A 20467-nucleotide genomic window follows, 5' to 3' on the forward strand; every position below is an offset into this window, starting at 1 on the left:
GGATTAAACTGGAGTGGTCAGGGTGGGGAGCAAGCTCTTCTTTACCCTCTGAGCCATATTGCCAGGCCCAGGCATGTTGTTGGTTATTCACGAACCCATGTGCAGGTCTGACTTATCCTGATAGAGTCTGGTGGGCTTGCCAGAATCTCTGTTTAATGCAAGGTTGTGTGTAGGTGTCCTTTTCTGAAGGACAGTGAAGTAATTTTGACCCCAGTGATCCAAATGGATGCTATATAGTGGTCTTTCTCTTCGATGGTGGCACAGTGGCCGTGAGCTCCTTCCTCCCCAGTGTATGGAGACCTGGGAGTCTGGGGAGTGGCATTACCCTTCATTCCTTCCTTCTAAGGCCTCTCCCACCTCCAGGTTTCCAATGGAGCAGTCGCCATGGCGAAGACCACCCTGGAGCAGCTCCTGATGAGGTGCGCAACGCCTCTAAAAGACGAGGAGAGAGCCGAAGAGATTGTGGTGGCTCAGGAGAAATCTTTTCACCATGTGACCCACGATTTAGTTCGTGAAGTCACCTCTCCAAACTCAACTGTGAGGAAGCAAGCCATGCATTCGCTGCAGGTCCTGGCCCAGGTCACTGGGAAAAGTGTGACTGTGATTATGGAGCCACATAAAGAGGTAAGTTTCCCACAGGGGCAGCAGGGGTCTCTGCTTCACATCTGCACTACAAGAACCACTCAGTCCATGATTCTCCGATGCGCAGATAGTGTATGTCCACAGCTGTTAGTAAAAACAGAAAGAAGGCTAGTTTTCTGGGTGTGTATTCACAGGCGGGACTTTTGTTTTTGTGAGGTCATTCAAGTGTGAGGAGCAAAGCAAATCTGACACGGTCTACACTGTAGTTCTAGCGTGACATGTCCTCTACCTAATGAAAGTTTAGGCCTCTGTAATGACTTCTTGTCACAGTTTTCAACTTGGCTACTGTGGAATATGAAGATAGGAGGTCTTTTCTTTTTGAGGGGCATCTGACGAGTGGCACCCTGCTTGGTTTTGCCAGGTCCTTCAGGACATGGTCCCACCAAAGAAGCACCTGTTGCGTCACCAGCCTGCCAATGCACAGATCGGCCTGATGGAGGGCAACACATTCTGTACCACGCTGCAGCCTCGGCTCTTCACAATGGACCTCAATGTAGTGGAGCACAAGGTGTTCTACACAGAGGTATGGTGTGAGAGAGTGAGGCTGATGACTGCCAGCCGTGCCTGAGCTCAGGCAGCTGCAGCGATACCCGGCTGTGGCCTGGCACAGCACTTGGAGCAGGTGTGTTGCTCCTGAGATCCAGGGAAACATGGTACCCAGTGTTGCCTTGCTCTGGATTAGCATCTACAGGTTACAGTCCAACTTGATTTTGAATATATGACTTATTACCATGTATGTGTGCATGTGTGCCCCATGGCAGCTCACAACTGTCTGAAACGTCACCTGCAGAGGATACAACGCTATTCTAGCCTCCTCGGGCACCAGGCACACGTGATGCACATGCATACATTTAGGCAAACACTCGTGCACATAAAAAAGTAAAAATAAACCTTTAAAAGAAATAGTAAAGCTTGAAAGCTAGTTTTCTAAGACGTGTAGGGAGAAGGGGGAAATAGTGATAGGAAAGGCACATGGTGGTTTAGATGCTAGACATTTAGGTGCCTGTGTGCCCCCGAGTGTGGATTTAGAGCTTTTGGGCTTCCCAGTGACCATTGGTGCCCTCTATATCCTTTTCTTTACTGTTGTGGTAACAAAAACAACACTGGCAGAGTACAATATAGGGAGAAAAGGCCTTTCTAGCTCACAGTTCTGGTTGAGTGTCACTGCTGGGAGCTCCAGACAGGAACTTAGGACAGTCATGTCACACCCACAGTCAGCAGAGAGAAGGGCTTGCACCCAGGCACTGGTGCTGCCTTGATCAGGCTAAGGCTTCTTACGTTAATTACCATTATCAGGCAGTTCCTACAGGCCTGCCCCGCTGAGACTCTTCCCAGTTTGAGAATTAAAGCAAATCATCATAAGGCCTGTGGCACTGTGGCCTGTGGCCCGTCCGTCTGTCCATCCCTGGGGAACGCTAGTGTTGTAGGATCGACAGAAAACAGGCGACACCACAGCCAGTCAGGTGTGACCCAGGCGGCTGTAACCGAGTTTGACTTTGGGGTAAGGAAGCAGGGCCTCTGTTGGTTGTTGAAATTCTTTAGGCTTTGAGTTGTTTCTGGATGAATTTTTTCAGTGTGTGTTGACAAATTGGTGTTGAGTGCAGCTTGTAATCTTTCCGTTCCCCGGGAGAAGTGGGGTGAACTGAAAGCTTCTTTTTTCTCTGTCAGCTACTGAATTTGTGTGAGGCCGAGGATTCAGCTCTGACGAAGCTGCCCTGTTACAAAAGCCTGCCGTCCCTGGTGCCTTTACGGATTGCAGCGTTAAGTAAGTGCATGCCAGTGAGAATCCAGCTGCCAAGCATAGGCTAGTCGTCCAGAGGCTGTGGCAGGCCTCCAGCGTAGTCAGTATAAAATGTCAGTCCTGAATGCTCTTCTAAAGACAGTCTTTAGAAGATTGTGTTAGTCGTCAAGTTGTACAAGCATTGTTAGGATTTAAGTCGTGTTGTCTTTAATAAATGGGCTTTTGTTCTGCATTGAACCCTTATTCTGTGAATTTCCTGAATCAGATGTTCTAGTTTAAGAGAACTGTCATACTCGCCACATAGTGCCATTTCTATCAGCCTCAAAACCCGCCCTGCTCCCCTACCCCACCCCACCCTCTGTCCGTCCTGAGACAGGGTTTCTCTGTGTAGCCCCGACTGTCTTTCCTGGAACTTGCTCTGTAGACCAGGCTGGCCTTGAACACAGAGATCACCTGCCCAGCCACCGAGTGCCAGAATTAAAGGCACGCTTCACCAAATCCACCTCTTCTGTCCTGCAGCTAACAGGAGGGAGGGCCAATGGTTTGTGACTGGTAGGATCCTTTAGAGAAGGAAATTACTGAGCTCTTTCTTGGGTGAATAATAAAAACTGTTCTCGTTTTTCTCTCTGAAGATGCCCTTGCTGCCTGCAATTACCTTCCTCAGTCCAGGGAGAAAATCATCGCTGCGCTCTTCAAAGCCCTCAACTCCACCAACAGTGAGCTGCAGGAGGCCGGAGAAGCCTGCATGCGGAAGGTGAGTGTGACCACACCTGCAGTCCTTGGGCCTGTCTGGTCAGCCTGCATGGAGCTGCAGCATCTCTGCCCATATCATACTGAATCTTGAAACACAGTAAGGCTGAGCTCTAGACGGTCAGTACTTCTGGGAAATTAATGCCCTTCTCCCAAGGACAGACTGACCTTTCCTGTGGAGTTGGTTCATTGTGTTACTTTGTCTGCTGCCTGTTTCTCTGCGTAACTTTCCTTTTTGACTAGTTTTTGGAAGGTGCCACCATAGAAGTAGATCAGATTCATACACACATGCGGCCTTTGCTGATGATGCTGGGAGATTATCGGAGCTTGACCCTGAATGTCGTGAATCGGCTGACCTCTGTTACTCGGCTGTTCCCCAATTCCTTCAACGATAAGTTTTGCGATCAGATGATGGTAAGCTAAATGGGTTTAAACTTATTCCATAATGCACTGAATAAATGAGAAGACAACATTCACACTGTTGAAATGCAAAGGTGGCTGGGTGTGGTGGTGTGCTCCGTTATGTTTTCCCACTCTTGGGGAGACAGAAAGGTGGATTGCGGTGAGCTTGAGGCCAACCTGGTCTACACAGTGAGTTCCAGGCTAACCAGGATTACACTGTGAGACCCTGTTTCAAAAAACTTGAAACAAAAAAATTCCAAAAAGTGGAAAACTACTCAGTTTCTCTCCCACCCCGGCACCCCCTCCTTAGGGCAGCCTGTGTGTCCTTCCCACCCCGGCACCCCCTCCTTAGGGCAGCCTGTGTGTCCTTCCAGGGATTTGGCATTCGTCATAGCACATACTTTGTAGTCATCCACATTCTTTGCCCGTTGGTGCACCGTTATAGTTTATCGTTGCTCAGAGGCTTCTGCCCGGTGTCACTGAGCCTCACGAGTCCTCACTCATTAGCAGATGCCCAAAATAGAGTCCTTTCTCCAGCCACCGATAGAGGAATCCATGTTTATCACATTGCCTTCCTACCTGGGGTCCCTTCAGCCACCGTAGCTGGCAGAGCCCTTGGCACTCACCTTCCTAGAACACACTCTCCTCTGGTCTCTTCTTAGATGTCCAGGCTCTACGAGGGCTCCTCATCCCCAACCTCCATTCACTGCCTTCATGAATTCACACTGTCTTGTACACAGCAGGCGCCTTGACACTCTGGCCCACATGGAGTCTGTCCACCTCTCCTTCCACCCCAGTCCGGCACGGGATCCAGAGAACTGATGGCAACTGGAAAGTGCCGGGCCTGGAACCATATTGCCTGGGTCAGGTCTCTCCTGCTGGAGCTTAGCCTTTTGTTTGCAGAACAAGACCCCTCACCTGTCACATCTCTTGCTGGGTGATTAGTCTGTTTCTGTAATGGGAGATTGTGATGCTATTAAATACAAGGAAATCAAATGACTGCAGGTTGCTGCTGAAGGGCAGGATTTCTCATGAAGTTGTGTCTGAGGGTGTGGTTTCTTTTTTCAACAGCAACATCTGCGCAAGTGGATGGAAGTGGTAGTCATCACCCACAAAGGGGGCCAGAGGAGTGACGGAAACGTGAGTGACTAGCTAGTTTCTGGGAGGGTGTCCATGCTGCACAGCTGCTGGCGGCAGATAACTGTGATGCCCACCAGGCTTAGAGATGACAGTCGATGTGCCGTGTGCTTTATTGCTCCTACCAGATGAACAATCTCCGTTATGCTTCTTTACAATTTCCCTTTTGCTCACTTTAATGGGACGTTTCTGTCAACCAGCATTCCAGAAGTGCGCAGTGTGGTTCCACTCTAGTAGTCCCTTCTAAGCAGTGTATCTTCTGTTTGTTCCATAGAGGTCCTTCAGCTCCACGGTTCTTGTTTCCCTTGCTTCCTTCACTCAGTAGTTGGTAATCACTTCCCAGTGTATAACTAATTGCCCAGTAAAAACCAAGAGATTTGTTGGGACTTAATAAAGCATTCCATAAATGCCAGCATGGGTATTTTCTAGGAACAGCCTCCTCACACCTCAGTTGGTCATTAAAAATTAACTGACTAGCACACACAGCAAATTTACATCGTTTCTAGGGGAAACTAGTATAACTAAGTCTTCCTAAATATCTGATGTCTGTCCAGAAAGCCTCTTGTCTCTTAAAAATGCTGGTTTCTTGATGTTTTGACTCTAAAATTGTATATGCTAATTTTCAGTGTTTTCTCTAAATGTGATACCTGATGGGACATTTTATAGTAGCATCCCTAATTCCAGAACCCCACTTGTCATGGCTCTTGTCCCTTGTTCTTCCTTGTTGGATGTGTTGCCTCATTCCAACTTGGAATTTTTTTTTGGTTTTTGGCTTTACTGTGTCATTTGTTTTGAACGTCCTATATTCAAAGTGTTTTTTGTGTCCTGTTCCTATTGCTTGTAAGGTGCCAGCTAAGCAGATATCAATCAGTATTTAAAACTTCTTTGCTGTAAGGCCCATTGTAAGATTTCTTACTTGTATTTTAAAAATCAAATAAGGTCATGTAGGAGAGCAGAGAGAGAGCTGATGGAACCTGAGCCCTGGGGATGGGTGCAGCCAGCCTGCTGCTTGTTCTCCCATCTCATCTCTTAGATGCTCACACAGACCTTAAAAAATAAACTGGATCTTCTAGAGTAAACATCTAAATTAACTCTTCAAAAATCAGAGGGCCCATGAGATGGTTTAGCTGCTTAAAGGCTCCAGTCACGAAGCCTGACAATCTGAATTCAGTCCCTGGCACCCACATGGTGGAAGGAGAAAACTGACGACCTGAAAGTTGTCTTCTGATGTTCACAACGTCCCCTGGTGTATCTGCATCCAGTAAACGAATGTACTAAGAAATGTTTTAAGAACAAAAAAAGCCAGAAATCTAATATATAAGTAAATGGCTTCTTTTGACTTAATACTGTGAACTTGTGTAGAATGTTATTTGGAGATGTGGATTGAGAAGGCAGGGGTGCAGGCCAGTCCCCTTGCATGGGACATTCTCCTTCTGCAGGGCAGAGCAGTCTCTACATTGATGGCCGTTTCCTAAGCTCAGGCCACAGCATTGGATTTCACGGCAAAGCAGATGACCATGGCTTCATCATTTCCACCCAGGGCCAGGTCACAGCTCAGCTCTTGAGCTCTTAGTTGCGACGCCATATTTGAATATAGATAGACACAAGCTCCTCTGCAGTTTGATTTCTGGGGATTGAGCTTTGGCCAGGTTCCATGTCTGAATGGCCTTATCTTTTGACACTGAGCCTATACAGGACCACGTGTGGTATCTCTGCACACATACTCAGTGCTGGTTTTACAGAGATCTCTTGACCACATAACCCGTATCTGGGGACGTTCTAGTTTTTTCTCTGTTGCTATGATAAAATACTCTGACCAAACACAGGTTAGGGAGAAAAGAATTTATTGCCATTTGTAGCTTACAGACCATTACTGAGCAAGTCAGGACAGGAAGTTGAAGCTGAAACCACGAAGGAACAGCACTTGCTGGCTTATTCCCAAACTAGTTCTCATGGTACCACCCACACTGGGCTGGGCCCTCCTGTATCAGTTAATGAAAGCAATTCCTCACAGATATGACTGATGTGGGCAGCCCCTCAGTTGAGACACTAGGCTGTCTCAAGTTGACAGTTAACACTCGGGTGGAGGTGGTTACACCAATGGCCAACTGTTCTTTATGGGTTGGGGCCTTAGACATGGCCTGATAGATGAGGCTGCACTGCCTGCTTCTCTCTTGCTGAGCTGGGGAAGAATTTGTCCTTATTTTTATAACTGTTTCAGCACTTGACATAAAATCCTGAATTATTCACTCTAAGAAGAAAGTCTTTTTAAGCATGTTTGCATACAACCAAGTCTTACCATTTCTCTCCTTGCGTAAGAATTCTGAAACCATGATTTTAACTTGTGGTTTAGGAAAGAGTCCCAGTGTAGAACCCTGTCCGAGGGCTGTTGACATGTGAGGGCGTAAGGCGTGTTCCGCTTCAGAGCGTCTAACTACTGTGTGCTTTCTGATTATCGTGCCTGTACTGTCCTGTTACCCCAATAACCCTGCCTGTGTTGGAGTATGTGGGAAGTTTCTCTGTCAATGACATCAATAGAAAAAGATGATTTTCCTCCCCATCCTCAGGAGAGCATTTCAGAGTGCGGGAGGTGCTCCTTGTCTCCATTCTGTCAGTTTGAGGTGAGAGCAACCTTCTCTAAGTCAGTTATGACTTGCAATGTGAAGAACACTTTTGATTTTTCCGTTTTCTTTTCTCCTTCCCGTTTGGTTGCCCGTGTTTTCATGCTGTGACTTTTGTTTTGGTTCAGCCTGCCATGGAAGGGGTAGAGGTGAGAACTGCAGTGTGGCTGCAGGCGGGGGTTGTTGTCGCATTTGGTTTTGCCGTGACTTTGTTAGCTGTGTTGTGATCCTGTAGTGGACAGAGTGCCTTGTACCCTTGAGTGCGGTGACCTGTACTGTCTTGTCTGTGGCGGAGCTGTCGTAGTATCATTGCTGTGACTTGTCCGGATGCCAAGCATGTTCTCTATTAGGACGTTTAAGCCAGATCCTAAGTTCTCGTGTTTTCTGTGTGTCAGAATTGCAGTCTCTCAGTGCTAGCTAAGACCGAACAAACTCCCCTGTCCTAGCGTTCATGACAAGCGCAAGCCTCCAGCAGCTTCCTGAGAAGAAAGTCCTCACGGGATATCCAGGCCTGCTACAAGTTGGGAACAATTACACCATCTGTCACATTGACAGCTCACCAGTTCCCTCATACTAGATAGAAGCTGTTACACACACACACACACGCACGCACACACACACACACACACACACACACACACACGCTCTCTTGCATGCCCCGCACACTGATAGAGTTACAGCACTGTCTTTGGACAGTCGAGCCAAACTTCCTTCCTCTGTAAAATGGGGATGATAATGCCTTCTTGCAGTCTTACAGAAAGCAAAGGAGAATTTTTCAATATTCCTACTTAAAAAAACAATCTGTGGCATAAATTACCATTTTTTAATGTTACTTCGGGAAAGAATATGCTCTCTTTAAAGACTTAAATATGAATATGAAGCAGAGTGAGATGATACTGAGCAATTTATTTGCAGCTTGGTTCCTACTTTGATGTTTAAGCGCCATCTCATCCTGGCGTCAGGCTCATCCCCATTTTATCCCTAAGAGCCCCAGACACAACTCACACATGGTACATGGTGGCGTTCTGGGCTCTTCCCTTGCCCAGCGACCAGGGCGAAATCCCTTCACAGCAGAAGAAAACCTGACCTGAGATTGGGGTGTAGGGCTGACCCTCGGGGCCAACTGGTAAAATGGTCTGCACGTGGCAGAGAGCAGAGCTCAGGAGGTCCCACACGGGCGGGGCCCAGCGGGGCCATTTGTCGGCTTTGTCTCCAGCCTGGCCGACAAATGCTCAGCGCCAGTCCGGTCCAGATTCTGTGCTCTCAGAACATGATGTCTTAGAGCTCCACGTGATGAGTGGATGGCACTCTCACACCGGGCCTCCTTGAGAAGGTCGGCTCTGACACTTGTCAGTGTCCTGAAAACAGAAGGCATAGTAAACACACGAGGCACACTGAGCCCTGCCCCCCAGAGACAGGTGAGCTGCAGGTCGAGGGCAGTGAGTTTCCTCAAGACAAAACAGCTGTGATGTAACAGGTCTGGTAAGTTGTGGCTTTTCCGTGTTCACTCTTTGCTTCGGTGGCCAGCCTTGTGAATGTAGACGGTAGTAGGGTCTGTAGCGAGCACGCTCCTCCAGTCACAGAACTGATCGACCTGTTTATGGTTCTGGCTTCCTTTATTAGGAAATGAAGATTTGCTCGGCAATTATAAACCTTTTCCATCTGATCCCAGCTGCACCTCAAACACTGGTCAAACCTTTGCTAGAGGTTGTAATGAAGACGGAGCGTGCCATGCTGATTGAGGTACGGTTAATTCTGACTAAGGGTTAATTCTGATTTGCTTCCATCTATTGCTTGTAGTATTTTTGTTTTGTTATTTATTTTAAAATGCATTCACTTGACAGTTTTATACCCTATATTGTTGTTTGGAGTGGGCCCCTTGTTCCAGCCTCCCAGCTAGCTTACACTGGAAATAATCACACAGAAATTGTATTAATTAAAACACTGCTTGGCCATTAGCTCTAGCCTCCTATTGGCTAACTCTCACATCTTGATTTAACCTATTTCTATTAATCTCTGTTCACCACTAGGTCATGGCTTACTGGGAATGATTTAGCATGTCTGACCTGGAGCTTCCATGGCAGCTCTCTGACTCTGCTTTCTTCCTCCCAGAATTCAGTTGTCTCCCCGCGTATCTAAGTTCTGTCCTATCACCAGGCCCAAAGCAGTTTTGGTTTTTTCGAGACAGGGTTTCTCTGTGGCTTTGGAGCCTGTCCTGGAACTAGCTCTTGTAGACCAGGCTGGTCTCGAACTCACAAAGATCCGCCTGCCTCTGCCTCCCAAGTGCTGGGAATAAAGGCGTGCGCCACCACCGCCCGGCTCCAAAGCAGTTTATTAACTAATGAAAGCAACACAAACACAGAAGGACCTCCTACACCACTATACAATACATTCTGAGCATATCTACCCCTTCCCATCCCCCACCAATTTCATGCTTTTTTGTTGTTGTTGTTGTTGTGTTGTCTTTCTGTTCTGTTGTGTTTTGTGATCCACGCAGTTTGTCCTGCCCACCTTCATAACCCTGTTAAAATACCCGTGTAAACTGGAGTGTGGGCAAACACACCTGTGGCTATGTGGCTGATAATAGTTTTGATGGTTTTTTTCTTGAGTTTTTAGACTTTGTGTCTTAAAAATTAATTGAAGTTGTTTTTTGCCAATTTCATACGTGTACATATTGTGCATTGTGTACCCTTTCTTACCTCTCCCACTCCTGTCAACTCTCCCTCCTACCTTTAGTCCCTTTTCTGTGTGCCTTTATTTATTGTAACCCACCGAGTTTAACCAGAACCAGCCTAGCGACCATCGGCATGAAATGATGCGCTGGAGCCTCCTGCGCGCACTGGTCATCTCAGTCATGAAGATCCTGCACCTCCATCTCACCCGTCTCCCCAAACCCACCAGTAGCTAATAGTCCTGCATCCATGTGACGGTTTATTGCCAGGCCCAGTGTCGTGCAGGCTCAGCCAATGAGATCACCACCACATCGGCATCGGCTATGCCGTGTGTCTCAGAGGCGGGGAGTCCTGCTTAGGCCTGAGCACTCACTCATCTGTCTTTCCTCTTGGCGCCTTGAGCTGCCCAAGTCTCTGCATCACTGTTGTTAGTGACAAAGGAAAGCTTCTGTGATTAAAACTGAGAGGAGTGCTTGTCTGGGATTGTGGTCACCATGCGTCTTTTTTAAAGAACAAAACAACAGCCTAGCAGTAGTGGCTCACTCTTTTAATCCCAGTACTCAGGAGGCAGAGGCAGGCGGATCTTTATGAGTTCAAGGCCAGCCCAGTCTACAGAGTGAGTTCCAGGGTAGCCAGGGCTACATAGAGAAACAGTGTCTCAAAAAACTAAAAAAACCAAAACAAAACAATTACTGGAAAACGTCATTTTTTTTTTAATTGCCTGTTTGTATGTTGTGTGGGCATACACATACCACAGTGTAAATGTGGATGTCAAAGAATAACTTGCAGGTCTTGCTAAATATCCCAGGCTTTTCTTAAACTTGGAGCCATCCTTTGCACTGCTGTGCCTGGCTCATTTTGTTAAAATGCTTTAAATGAGAAAATTTGATAGTATAAGGATATTGGTGTTAATACCTAATTATGGTGTGATTGGAGGGGTTGCCTTGTTATGGTGACTGCTGGAAGGTCTTTGAAAAGGATGGTCTGGGTTGCATTTCTTCCATATGTTTTGTAGGCGGGCAGCCCATTCAGAGAGCCTCTTATCAAGTTTCTGACGCGTCATCCCTCACAGACAGTGGAGCTGTTCATGATGGAAGCAACATTGAATGATCCCCAGTGGAGCCGAATGTTCATGGTAGGACCCTGTGCCACTGCAGTGGGTTTCTGCAGAGAGCTGTCAGCCAGTGTGCTCAGCCTCTGACGGACCCGTGTTTCACCTCTGCGTATCCTGGCTTTGTGTTTCTCAGAGGTCTGGGCGTCAGGAGCATCGTTGTTGTCTGATCATGTCTTCAAAGCTGCAACCCAAAAGTTGGTCTGGAGGATTTTGGTGGTTCTAACAAACAAATACAGTTAGAGTTATAAATTCACAACCGCCGAAAGGTGATGGAGCACACCTTTAATCCCAGTACTCAGGAGGCTGAAGCAGGATCTCTGTGAGTTTGAGGTCAGCCTGGTCTATAGAGTGAGTTCCAGAACAGGCTCTAAAGCTACACAGAGAAACCCTGTCTTGAAAAACCAAATAAATAAATTTAAAAGTAAATAAATATAAATTCACAGTTAGAAAATAGGATTGCTATTGGGAACTATCACTTTTTTTCTTACTGTTTGTTTATGTGTGTGTTTATGCATGTGTTCATGCCACAGTGGATGTATAAATTTCAGAAGACAGCTTTCAGGAATTGGTCACCATCTACCATGTGGATCCCAGAACTCAGTCAGGTCATCAGACTCAGTGCCAGCATCTTTACCCACTGAGCTGGCATGTTGGTCCTAAAAACATCTTTTAATATTTTATAAAGATTATTTTATGTATGTGGGTGCTTTGTCTGCATGTACATCTGCCCACCAGAAGAGAGCCTTGGGTCTCATGGGACACAACAGTTACAGATGGTTGTGAGCCACCATGTGGGTGCTGGGATTTGAACTCAGGACCTCTGGAAGGAAGAACAGAAGTGCTTTTAATAGCTAGGCCATATTTCCAGTCTAGTATCTTTTTTTACTTTTTTTAACTTTTTGGAGGGGATAATGTAGCCCTAGCTGTCCTGGGACTGGCTATTCTCTGTCTCCTGAGTGCTGGGATTAAAGGTGAGCTCCACCACTCACAGCCAGCAACAGCTTTTCTAAAACGGTGCCATGTTTTGTTTTTGTTTGCCTTTTTGAAGAAATGACCAACCAGGAATGGAAGAAATTGTATCTTCCCACCTTTGTGAGTTTGATCTGAGCCAAGCAGCTTCTTTGTTCTTTTGCTTTCAGAGTTTCTTAAAACACAAAGATGCCAGACCTCTGAGGGATGTGCTGGCAGCAAACCCCAACAGGTTCATCACCCTGCTGCTGCCTGGTGGAGCACAGACGGCAGTCCGCCCTGGCTCACCCAGCACCAGTAACATGCGTCTGGACCTCCAGTTCCAGGCCATCAAGGTAGGGCATCTGCATTAGAGCCCAAAGCCCCTTCGCTCAGCTGAGCTGCAGGTTCCTGATGATGCCTCTTTCTTATAGATCATAAGCATCATAGTTAAAAACGATGACGCCTGGCTGGCCAATCAGCACTCTCTGGTGAGCCAGCTGAGGAGAGTGTGGGTAAGCGAGACCTTTCAAGAAAGACACCGCAAAGAGAACATGGCTGCCACCAACTGGAAAGAGCCCAAGCTTCTGGCTTTCTGTCTGCTGAACTATTGCAAGTGGGTGCATTGGCCTCCTCTCTGTCCAAAAACCTGCACTGTGGCCTTCTCCCTAATGTGCCTAGTCTCTGGATCCTTGGATAATATGGTCAGATTTGTTACAGAGGGTGGATGGTAAGGTAACTCAAGTCTTTCAGTCAGTAGTCTTTGGACCCATGAGGACCTGAGTTCGGATCCCCAGAAACCTATAGAAATGGTAGGTGGGTGTGGCAGCCTGCTTATAATTCATGCCTTAGAAGGCAAAGAGCAGATTCAGGAACCCCAGGCCAAACTAGCTAGCAAGATTAGCCTTCATCAGTGAGTTCTGGGTTTGATTGAGAGAGACTGTCTCTACTAATAAAGTAGAACAATCTGAGACGATTCCAGACATCAACGTTGGGCTTCCCGCACACTGGCAAAATCATACCTACATAGTAGATTCATGCCACACAGATGAAAAATGGAAAGAGAAACTGAAAAGGCACAAGTCCGAGTTCTGTATAGTTACAGAATTAACCTTACGCCAACCTCTTCTTTGTCCTGGCCCTTCAGAAGGAACTATGGAGACATAGAGCTGCTGTTCCAGCTACTCCGAGCCTTCACTGGTCGCTTCCTCTGCAACATGACCTTCTTGAAAGAGTATATGGAAGAAGAGATCCCCAAAAATTACAGCATTGCTCAAAAGCGTGCCCTCTTTTTCCGCTTCGTAGAGTTTAATGACCCCAACTTTGGAGACGAGCTAAAAGCAAAGGTAAGTCCCCTTGTAAGCAGGAGGTGGCAGCAGGTGCTGGAGCTCTTCCTGGGGACCTCAGCTCTGCAGAGGCTCATACAGTGGGCCTGATGAGTGGTCTTCCTGAAGCCATTGCTGAATATCACGGGGCAGCTCCCACGAACCAGTGTGCCTTTCCGTGTGTTTAGAAATAACTTGTCTGAGGAAGGAGAGAAAGCCAGACTGAGGTTGGCACTCTTGCTGAAGTTTCAGGCTTCCCCTGGCAGTTGCCATTTGGCTGGAAGTCAAGATGACCAGTTGCTCTCTTGGTCAAGTGTACTTGATGGTGCAGGATGCTTCTGCTTTGCACACACACCCTAAATAGAAGTTCGCACAGCTCTGTTCTGCTTTGTGTTTTTCTCTCCCTAGGTTCTGCAGCATATCTTGAATCCTGCTTTCTTGTACAGCTTTGAGAAGGGGGAAGGAGAACAGCTCTTAGGACCTCCTAATCCAGAAGGAGACAACCCAGAGAGCATTACCAGTGTGTTTATAACCAAGGTGGTGTCCCCAGGAGCACCTCTGTGTGGCGAACCCTTACAGATGGGTGAATGTGTATGCCTGTGGTAGGGGGTTGTGGGAATAAGATTCTTGGGGTTCTCCTCACCACGTGTATATGATTGTGTCATGTGTGTCTGTGTATGTATTGTGTGTACGCACACATGCACATGCATACAGATAAACGGAAGTCAGAGGACAATTTGAGGGAGTTCTATCCTTCTACCATGTGGTTTATGGGACTTGAACCAAGGTTCGTAAGCCTTGGCAGCAAGTGTCTTTATCCATTGAGCCATCTCTCCAGACACCAAAAGAGTATTTTTAAGGTCTAATTTTAAGGATAAGACCTGTATGGGCATAATAAAAATCTAAAGTGAGTTCCTGCTTTCGTGTCAGGTCCTGGACCCGGAGAAACAAGCAGATATGCTGGATTCCTTGCGTATCTACCTCCTGCAGTATGCCACGTTGCTGGTGGAGCATGCGCCCCACCACATCCATGACAACAACAAGAACCGCAACAGCAAACTGCGCCGTCTGATGACCTTCGCGTGGCCCTGTCTGCTCTCCAAGGCTTGTGTGGATCCAGCCTGCAAATACAGTGGGCACCTGCTGCTGGCGCACATCATTGCCAAATTCGCCATCCATAAGAAAATCGTCCTCCAGGTGCCTCACGGGATGCCCGCCTGTCTCTCGTGTTTTTATCTCTTCCTCCACGGGTACTCTGTGTTCTCTGGACAGTCTCATCTGCTCCTTTCCTCTCATCTTTTCTCAAAGCCACTAAAAATTTAAAAAAAAAAAAATGGGGAGGCACCCATTCCTGCCTTATAAAAAACAATGGATTATCTTAATAAATACTAAAAATCATAGAAAAAAATAGTTGAGGATGACAGGGACTGAGGAGGACAACCCAGGAGTTCATGAGACAGGTTCTAACTCTAGCCCAGGCTGTCCTGGAACTTGCCGGGATCCTCCTGTGTAGTATGAAGACTGCTCCTCCGTTCCCAGCCATGCAGACCCAAATAATCACACAGAAACTATATTAATTACAACACCGTTTGGCCAATGACTCTTGCATATTTCTAGCTAACTTTAACATCTTAAATTAACCCATTTCTATCCATCTGTGTATTGCCACAAGGCTGTGGCTTACTGTGTAAGGTTCTGGCATCTGTCTCCTTGTCTCTTGACTCCACCTACTCTATAATCTATGTTTGAATTTACCACCTGGCTTCACTCTGCTAAGCCATTGGCCAAAACATCATTCACCAGCAGTAAAGCAACACATATACAGGAGGACTTCCCACATCACTCCTGCCTCTGCTGTCATCACCAGTGTTTATAACCAAGGTGGTGCACTTGGTCAGTGTGTATTTACCACACTGAAAATCTGTGTTGGTGTGTGGTTTTTCACACTGAAAAACTGAGAGGCTGTTAAAGACAAACTCCACAGTGTGAACCCCTATCCCAGGATGTTTGCTCTCCCTCGTTGCTCTGTCCCTTTTCAGCCTTGTTCGTGTCCCCTCAGACACCCCTGCTCAGGGCATGTGACTTTCTGATTCTTTTGAATTGTTAATTTTACTTTGTTGTTCATGTTTGTGTATGTGTGTGTGTTGGAGAGAGGGAGATGTATGTGGGAGTGCTTACATGCTACTGCACACGTGTCAGTCAGAAGACCACATCGTGAGTTGATTTCTTTATCTTTGTGTGGATTCTAGGGATTAAACTCAGTTGTCAGGCTTGTGTGGCTTTTTTGTTGTGCTGACTCATAGGCTTTTAACTCCGACCTTCCTATGAAACAACCTTAAAAAATAGTTTATGTATGAGAGTTTGGTGTGTGTGTGTACATGATATGTGTGCACGTGTGTTTACATATATGTGCAGGACATACACACACATATACACTCATGTCTGTGCAGTGTACACAGAGAGCAGAAGAGGGCATCGGATCCCCTAGAACTAACTTCTTTTTCCAGGTTTTCCACAGTCTTCTGAAGGCTCACGCAATGGAAGCCCGAGCCATCGTGAGACAAGCAATGGCCATTTTGACCCCCGCGGTGCCAGCCCGCATGGAGGACGGACACCAGATGCTGACACACTGGACCAGGAAGATCATCGTGGAGGAAGGCCACACGGTCCCACAGCTGGTGCACATTCTTCACCTCATTGTACAGCACTTTAAAGTATGTAAAGGGACAGCAGATGTGTGTGGTGCAGCCTCAGGTGCTGGCTTCGAGCCCCTACTCTCTCTGTAGGAATACTGATGTGGTGCTGGCCCCTGTGTCTGCAGGTATACTACCCGGTGCGGCACCACTTGGTACAGCACATGGTCAGTGCCATGCAGCGGCTGGGTTTCACGCCCAGTGTCACCATTGAGCAGAGGCGGCTGGCTGTGGACCTGTCTGAGGTTGTGATCAAGTGGGAACTGCAGAGGATCAAGGACCAGCAGGTAGGGCTGTTGGCCTTTGCCATCATCTCTCACTGGGCTCCTTACACATCTCCTGGTAGTCAGGCAATAAAATCTGGTGCGTCTTTGTGTTTTTCCAGCCGGATTCTGACATGGACCCAAACTCCAGTGGAGAGGGTGTCAACTCTGTGTCATCCATTAAGAGAGGACTGTCTGTAGATTCTGCGCAGGAGGTGAAACGCTTCAGGGCAGCCACTGGGGCCATCAGTGCAGTAAGAACTTGTGCTTTCCTTGGGTGTACCCACTGCCCTCCTGGAACTCTGCCTATATTCCTTGTTTTTTTTTTTTTTTTTTTTTTTTTTTTTTTTTTTTTGAGTATTCTTGAGCCAACTACTCAAAAGACAACTGGGAACTGAGAATAATCCCAGGGCACAGCACTTCCTGGAGGTCTTCCCCGTTTTCTGACGTTCCTCTTCATTGGCTTATACCATCAGGAGTCTGCTAGTTACTTGCAATAAAGACCACAAGAGGAAGCTGGGGTGGCACAGCCAGACTCTACCAGAGAGGGGCTGAGAACAATTGGTGATGGAGTGCTTGCTTAGAACCCAGCAGTAATGCTGGGTGAGCTCAGCAGTAGAGCATCTGCCTAGAATCCATCCCAGCGAGGGAGGGGTTGGTGGCACATATCACAGGTCTTCCCTGCACAGAAGCTCCAAGCCTCCTCTGCACTTATTCTGCTATTGCTAACGTTTCTACCAAGAGTCAGTTTCTTCTCTCGCCACTGGCTCCATCTTTTCACGGCCATGTTCCCTCTGGCTGGCTGTCACATGAGTCATTGTACCTCACTGCCAGTTAGTGCATTAAGTCCTGTGCCCCTGCCAAGACTGTGAGGTTTACACAGCAGAGATCCTCTGCCCCCAGAGTCTTTCATGCCCAGAATCTGGGAACAGCTGGCAGGATGAGTCCACACTCCATGGGAGGTGCTGGCTGTGGGGTCCCTTCCCACTTTACAGGACAGTCCTTTCCTAGGTCTTTGGGAGGAGCCAGTCACTGCCAGGAGCCGACTCTCTTCTTGCCAAGCCCATCGATAAGCAGCATACCGACACTGTGGTAAACTTCCTCATCCGAGTGGCTTGCCAGGTATGGTACTGCATAACCCTGCAGCGTGGTGTCTGTGACTGGGCCTGAGAGAGTGTCTGCTCCCCTGGTGCCAGATTGTTCTCATATTATGTCTGGCTTCTGTTTCTGGAGCTTGCTGTATCTCAGGCTGGCCTCTAATTTACACTCCTCCTACTTGAACCTTCTGAATGCTGCAATTACAAGTGTGTGCCACATTCGGCTACCTGTGTCTTTCTTTTGGTAGGCATGTCTGCCCCCCGATTTCTCCTTTCAGTGTTAATGAAATAATGGCATGACTTGAAAAAAAGTTACCATGTATTCAATATGTCACATAGAAGTCACAGGACAACATGTGAGAGTCTGATCTCTTTCTGTCACATGGGAATTCAGGTCATCAGGCTTGATGGCAAGCACCCTTAACCACCCAGGCACCCCAACCCAGCGTATCTTACAATTTGCAGCATTGTGGTATAGTTAAGGGATCTCTGTCAGTTAGTCAATCTACTTCCTTGTTTTCTTTGCTATACAAGTTGTGGGTAGTGCATAGCTCAGGGCATTGAGTTGGCCAGTCTGCGGGGGTCTGTGCGGCTTTCAGTCACTTGTAGCAGTGCTTATAGCTTGGACTCACCAGTCATACTGGCGTTTATGTTCTCACAGGGTTGCTGGGAATCTACTTCTAAAACCTGTCCTTTTTGTTTTACAAAAATGAAATTCTGGGGCTGGAGAGATGGCTCAGAGGCTCTTCCGGAGGTCCTGAGTTCAAGTCCCAGCAACCACATGGTGGCTCCCAACCATCTGTAATGAGCTCTGGTGCCCGCTTCTGGCCTGCAGGCATGGAGGCTGAACACTGTGTACATAATAAATAAATCTTTTAAAAAAATGAAATTCCAAAATATGAAATTTTCCTTAGAAAAGAATTCAGAGTGGTGGTGCCGTAGAGACGGCCCAGCAGCTACGGGCACTCTCTGTGCGTGAGACTTGGTTTAATTCCCCCAGCAGCTACGGGCACTCTCTGTGCGTGAGACTTGGTTTAATTCCCCCAGCAGCTACGGGCACTCTCTGTGCCGTGAGACTTGGTTTAATTCCCCCAGCAGCTACGGGCACTCTCTGTGCGTGAGACTTGGTTTAATTCCCCCAGCAGCTACGGGCACTCTCTGTGCCGTGAGACTTGGTTTAATTCCCCCAGCAGCTACGGGCACTCTCTGTGCGTGAGACTTGGTTTAATTCCCAGCGTACACATTGTGACTCACCATCTGTAACTCCAGGTCCAGAGATTCAACCCCCTCTCCCGGCTTTTGCAAGCACCAGGCATGTGTGTGGTAGACCAACATACATGCAGGCAAAATACCCAAAGACAGAAAATCTCAGAAACTTAATTTTTCTTCATTTGGGGCTCGGTTCCTCAGTCCTTAAAACTTGTGAGCAAAATACTGTGTTTTGTGAAATACTAGAGATTGGCACAAATTGCGAAGAATCACGAGGTGTCCAACCGGAGATCCCTTTGTTTCCTTGCAGGGAGGAGGGGTTCTGTGTGCAGAATCTCCTCTTTGCGGAGTAGAGGCCCTGCTCTCAGTTACTGCAGACCCCTGCTGCAGGGGAGTGGGAGTGTGTGGGTGAAGAGGCCCAGAGGGAGGAGGAAAGCGTGGGAGGCAGGGACATTTGAGAAGACAGTGTCGCTGCTCTCCTGTACCTGTGAGCTGTGTTCAGCGACCAACCACTGGCATTTTGTAGGTGAACGACAACACCAACACCGCAGGGTCACCTGGAGAGGTGCTCTCTCGTCGCTGTGTGAATCTTCTCAAGACCGCTTTACGACCGGATATGTGGTGCAAGTCTGAGCTCAAACTACAGTGGTTTGACAAGCTGCTGATGACCGTGGTAGGCGTGGGCGCTGTCAGTCAGTGCCGTCACCTGGCTGGGGACATCTCTGCTGGGCCTGAGTCTAAAACTTGAGCTTTAAGATGTGCCTACTCTGACTTGTGGCTCGATGAGCATGGCTTTGACCTTCAGTTCTCAGTCAGCCCAGAGTGCTTAGACTAGATCAGTGGTGTCTTTCATACTTCAGTGCATGCCTGCCTTCTCTCTCGCCTTTCTTTTTTTCCCCTTTGTCCCTTTCCTCCCTTCGTCCTCCTTTTCTTCTCTCTTTCTGTCTTTCTTACACGTCTTATATTGACTTAGCTGCTGGCTTGGTATAACTGCTGTGGCTGACTAGCCTGACACTTTACAATGAGTTACAACCTGTAAATCATTTTCTCAATGGACTAAGCCCTGAGTAGACTCAGCATAGGCAGCTGATGATGAGTTGGTTCCATTCCTGGTTATCTCTGTGTCTTGTTTACCTGGAAACCTTGATCCTTGGGTTTCTCTGATGGCAGCAAAAGCCTAGATCATGTCACTGCCATCTCAGATTCCCTTTGTCAGTCGCTTGATGGAATTCGAAAGCTTTCACTCTTGGTCTTAAAAGACCTAGCAGAGATATTTGCTGTTTGGGTCCACAAAGAATTAAAACACTGCTGTCGTAGATTTAAAAGGCTGTTACAAGGGGTTCATGATACAAACTGAAGGTCCGGTTCTTAATGGTTGTCCAAATTCCTCATTGCCCTTCTGAAAAAGTCACTGGCTTTCTGGTTATAGCCCACTTCACAGTGCTCTACCGGGCAACTGTTGGGACCTAACCTGTGCTGTACATACAGATGTGTGTAAACTACAGGAATGGAAGTTTCCAGAAGCCATGACTATGCTTCCTGCAAACAGTTTTTATTTTTAATAATATAATCGTTCAGTACATTGGTTACATGATGCAGTTTGGAAAACATTTCCTCGGCCTGGATTTTTGTATTTTGATTAAGCCAACAGAAGCATTCTGCATTATAATATCTTTCTGTTTTAGAGCAAACAATGACATTTTAAAGAGGTTTAACTAAATTTTACATCACATTCTGTTTAGGATGCAACTTTATAAAAGTCCTGCTGTGTATGGTGGCTACATGCTGTGACAGCGGTACCCATGTTCATTCTTCACTGGCTTTTTACTTAGTTCCAAATACTTGATGACATC

General features: G+C 47.2%; 1 protein-coding gene across 9 annotated transcripts in view; it reads left to right on the plus strand.

Annotated features, from left to right (window-relative positions):
• Window positions 1-20467, plus strand: part of LOC119824585 (transformation/transcription domain associated protein) — a 98768-nt gene that overhangs the window by 38015 nt on the left and 40286 nt on the right. For all 9 annotated transcript variants that reach the window (XM_038344799.1, XM_038344805.1, XM_038344800.1 and 6 more), the window contains exons 26-43: window positions 364-624; window positions 1004-1165; window positions 2311-2407; window positions 3016-3137; window positions 3377-3547; window positions 4607-4675; window positions 8917-9036; window positions 10981-11100; window positions 12219-12383; window positions 12462-12643; window positions 13175-13373; window positions 13761-13889; window positions 14283-14549; window positions 15860-16066; window positions 16174-16332; window positions 16431-16562; window positions 17320-17430; window positions 19141-19287. In XM_038344799.1, coding sequence (XP_038200727.1) covers window positions 364-624; window positions 1004-1165; window positions 2311-2407; window positions 3016-3137; window positions 3377-3547; window positions 4607-4675; window positions 8917-9036; window positions 10981-11100; window positions 12219-12383; window positions 12462-12643; window positions 13175-13373; window positions 13761-13889; window positions 14283-14549; window positions 15860-16066; window positions 16174-16332; window positions 16431-16562; window positions 17320-17430; window positions 19141-19287 — 2820 coding nt within the window. The remainder of the gene's footprint in view (window positions 1-363; window positions 625-1003; window positions 1166-2310; window positions 2408-3015; window positions 3138-3376; window positions 3548-4606; window positions 4676-8916; window positions 9037-10980; window positions 11101-12218; window positions 12384-12461; window positions 12644-13174; window positions 13374-13760; window positions 13890-14282; window positions 14550-15859; window positions 16067-16173; window positions 16333-16430; window positions 16563-17319; window positions 17431-19140; window positions 19288-20467) is intronic.

Source organism: Arvicola amphibius, chromosome 10 (assembly GCF_903992535.2).
Source record: "Arvicola amphibius chromosome 10, mArvAmp1.2, whole genome shotgun sequence".
Taxonomy (NCBI): Eukaryota; Metazoa; Chordata; class Mammalia; order Rodentia; family Cricetidae; genus Arvicola; species Arvicola amphibius.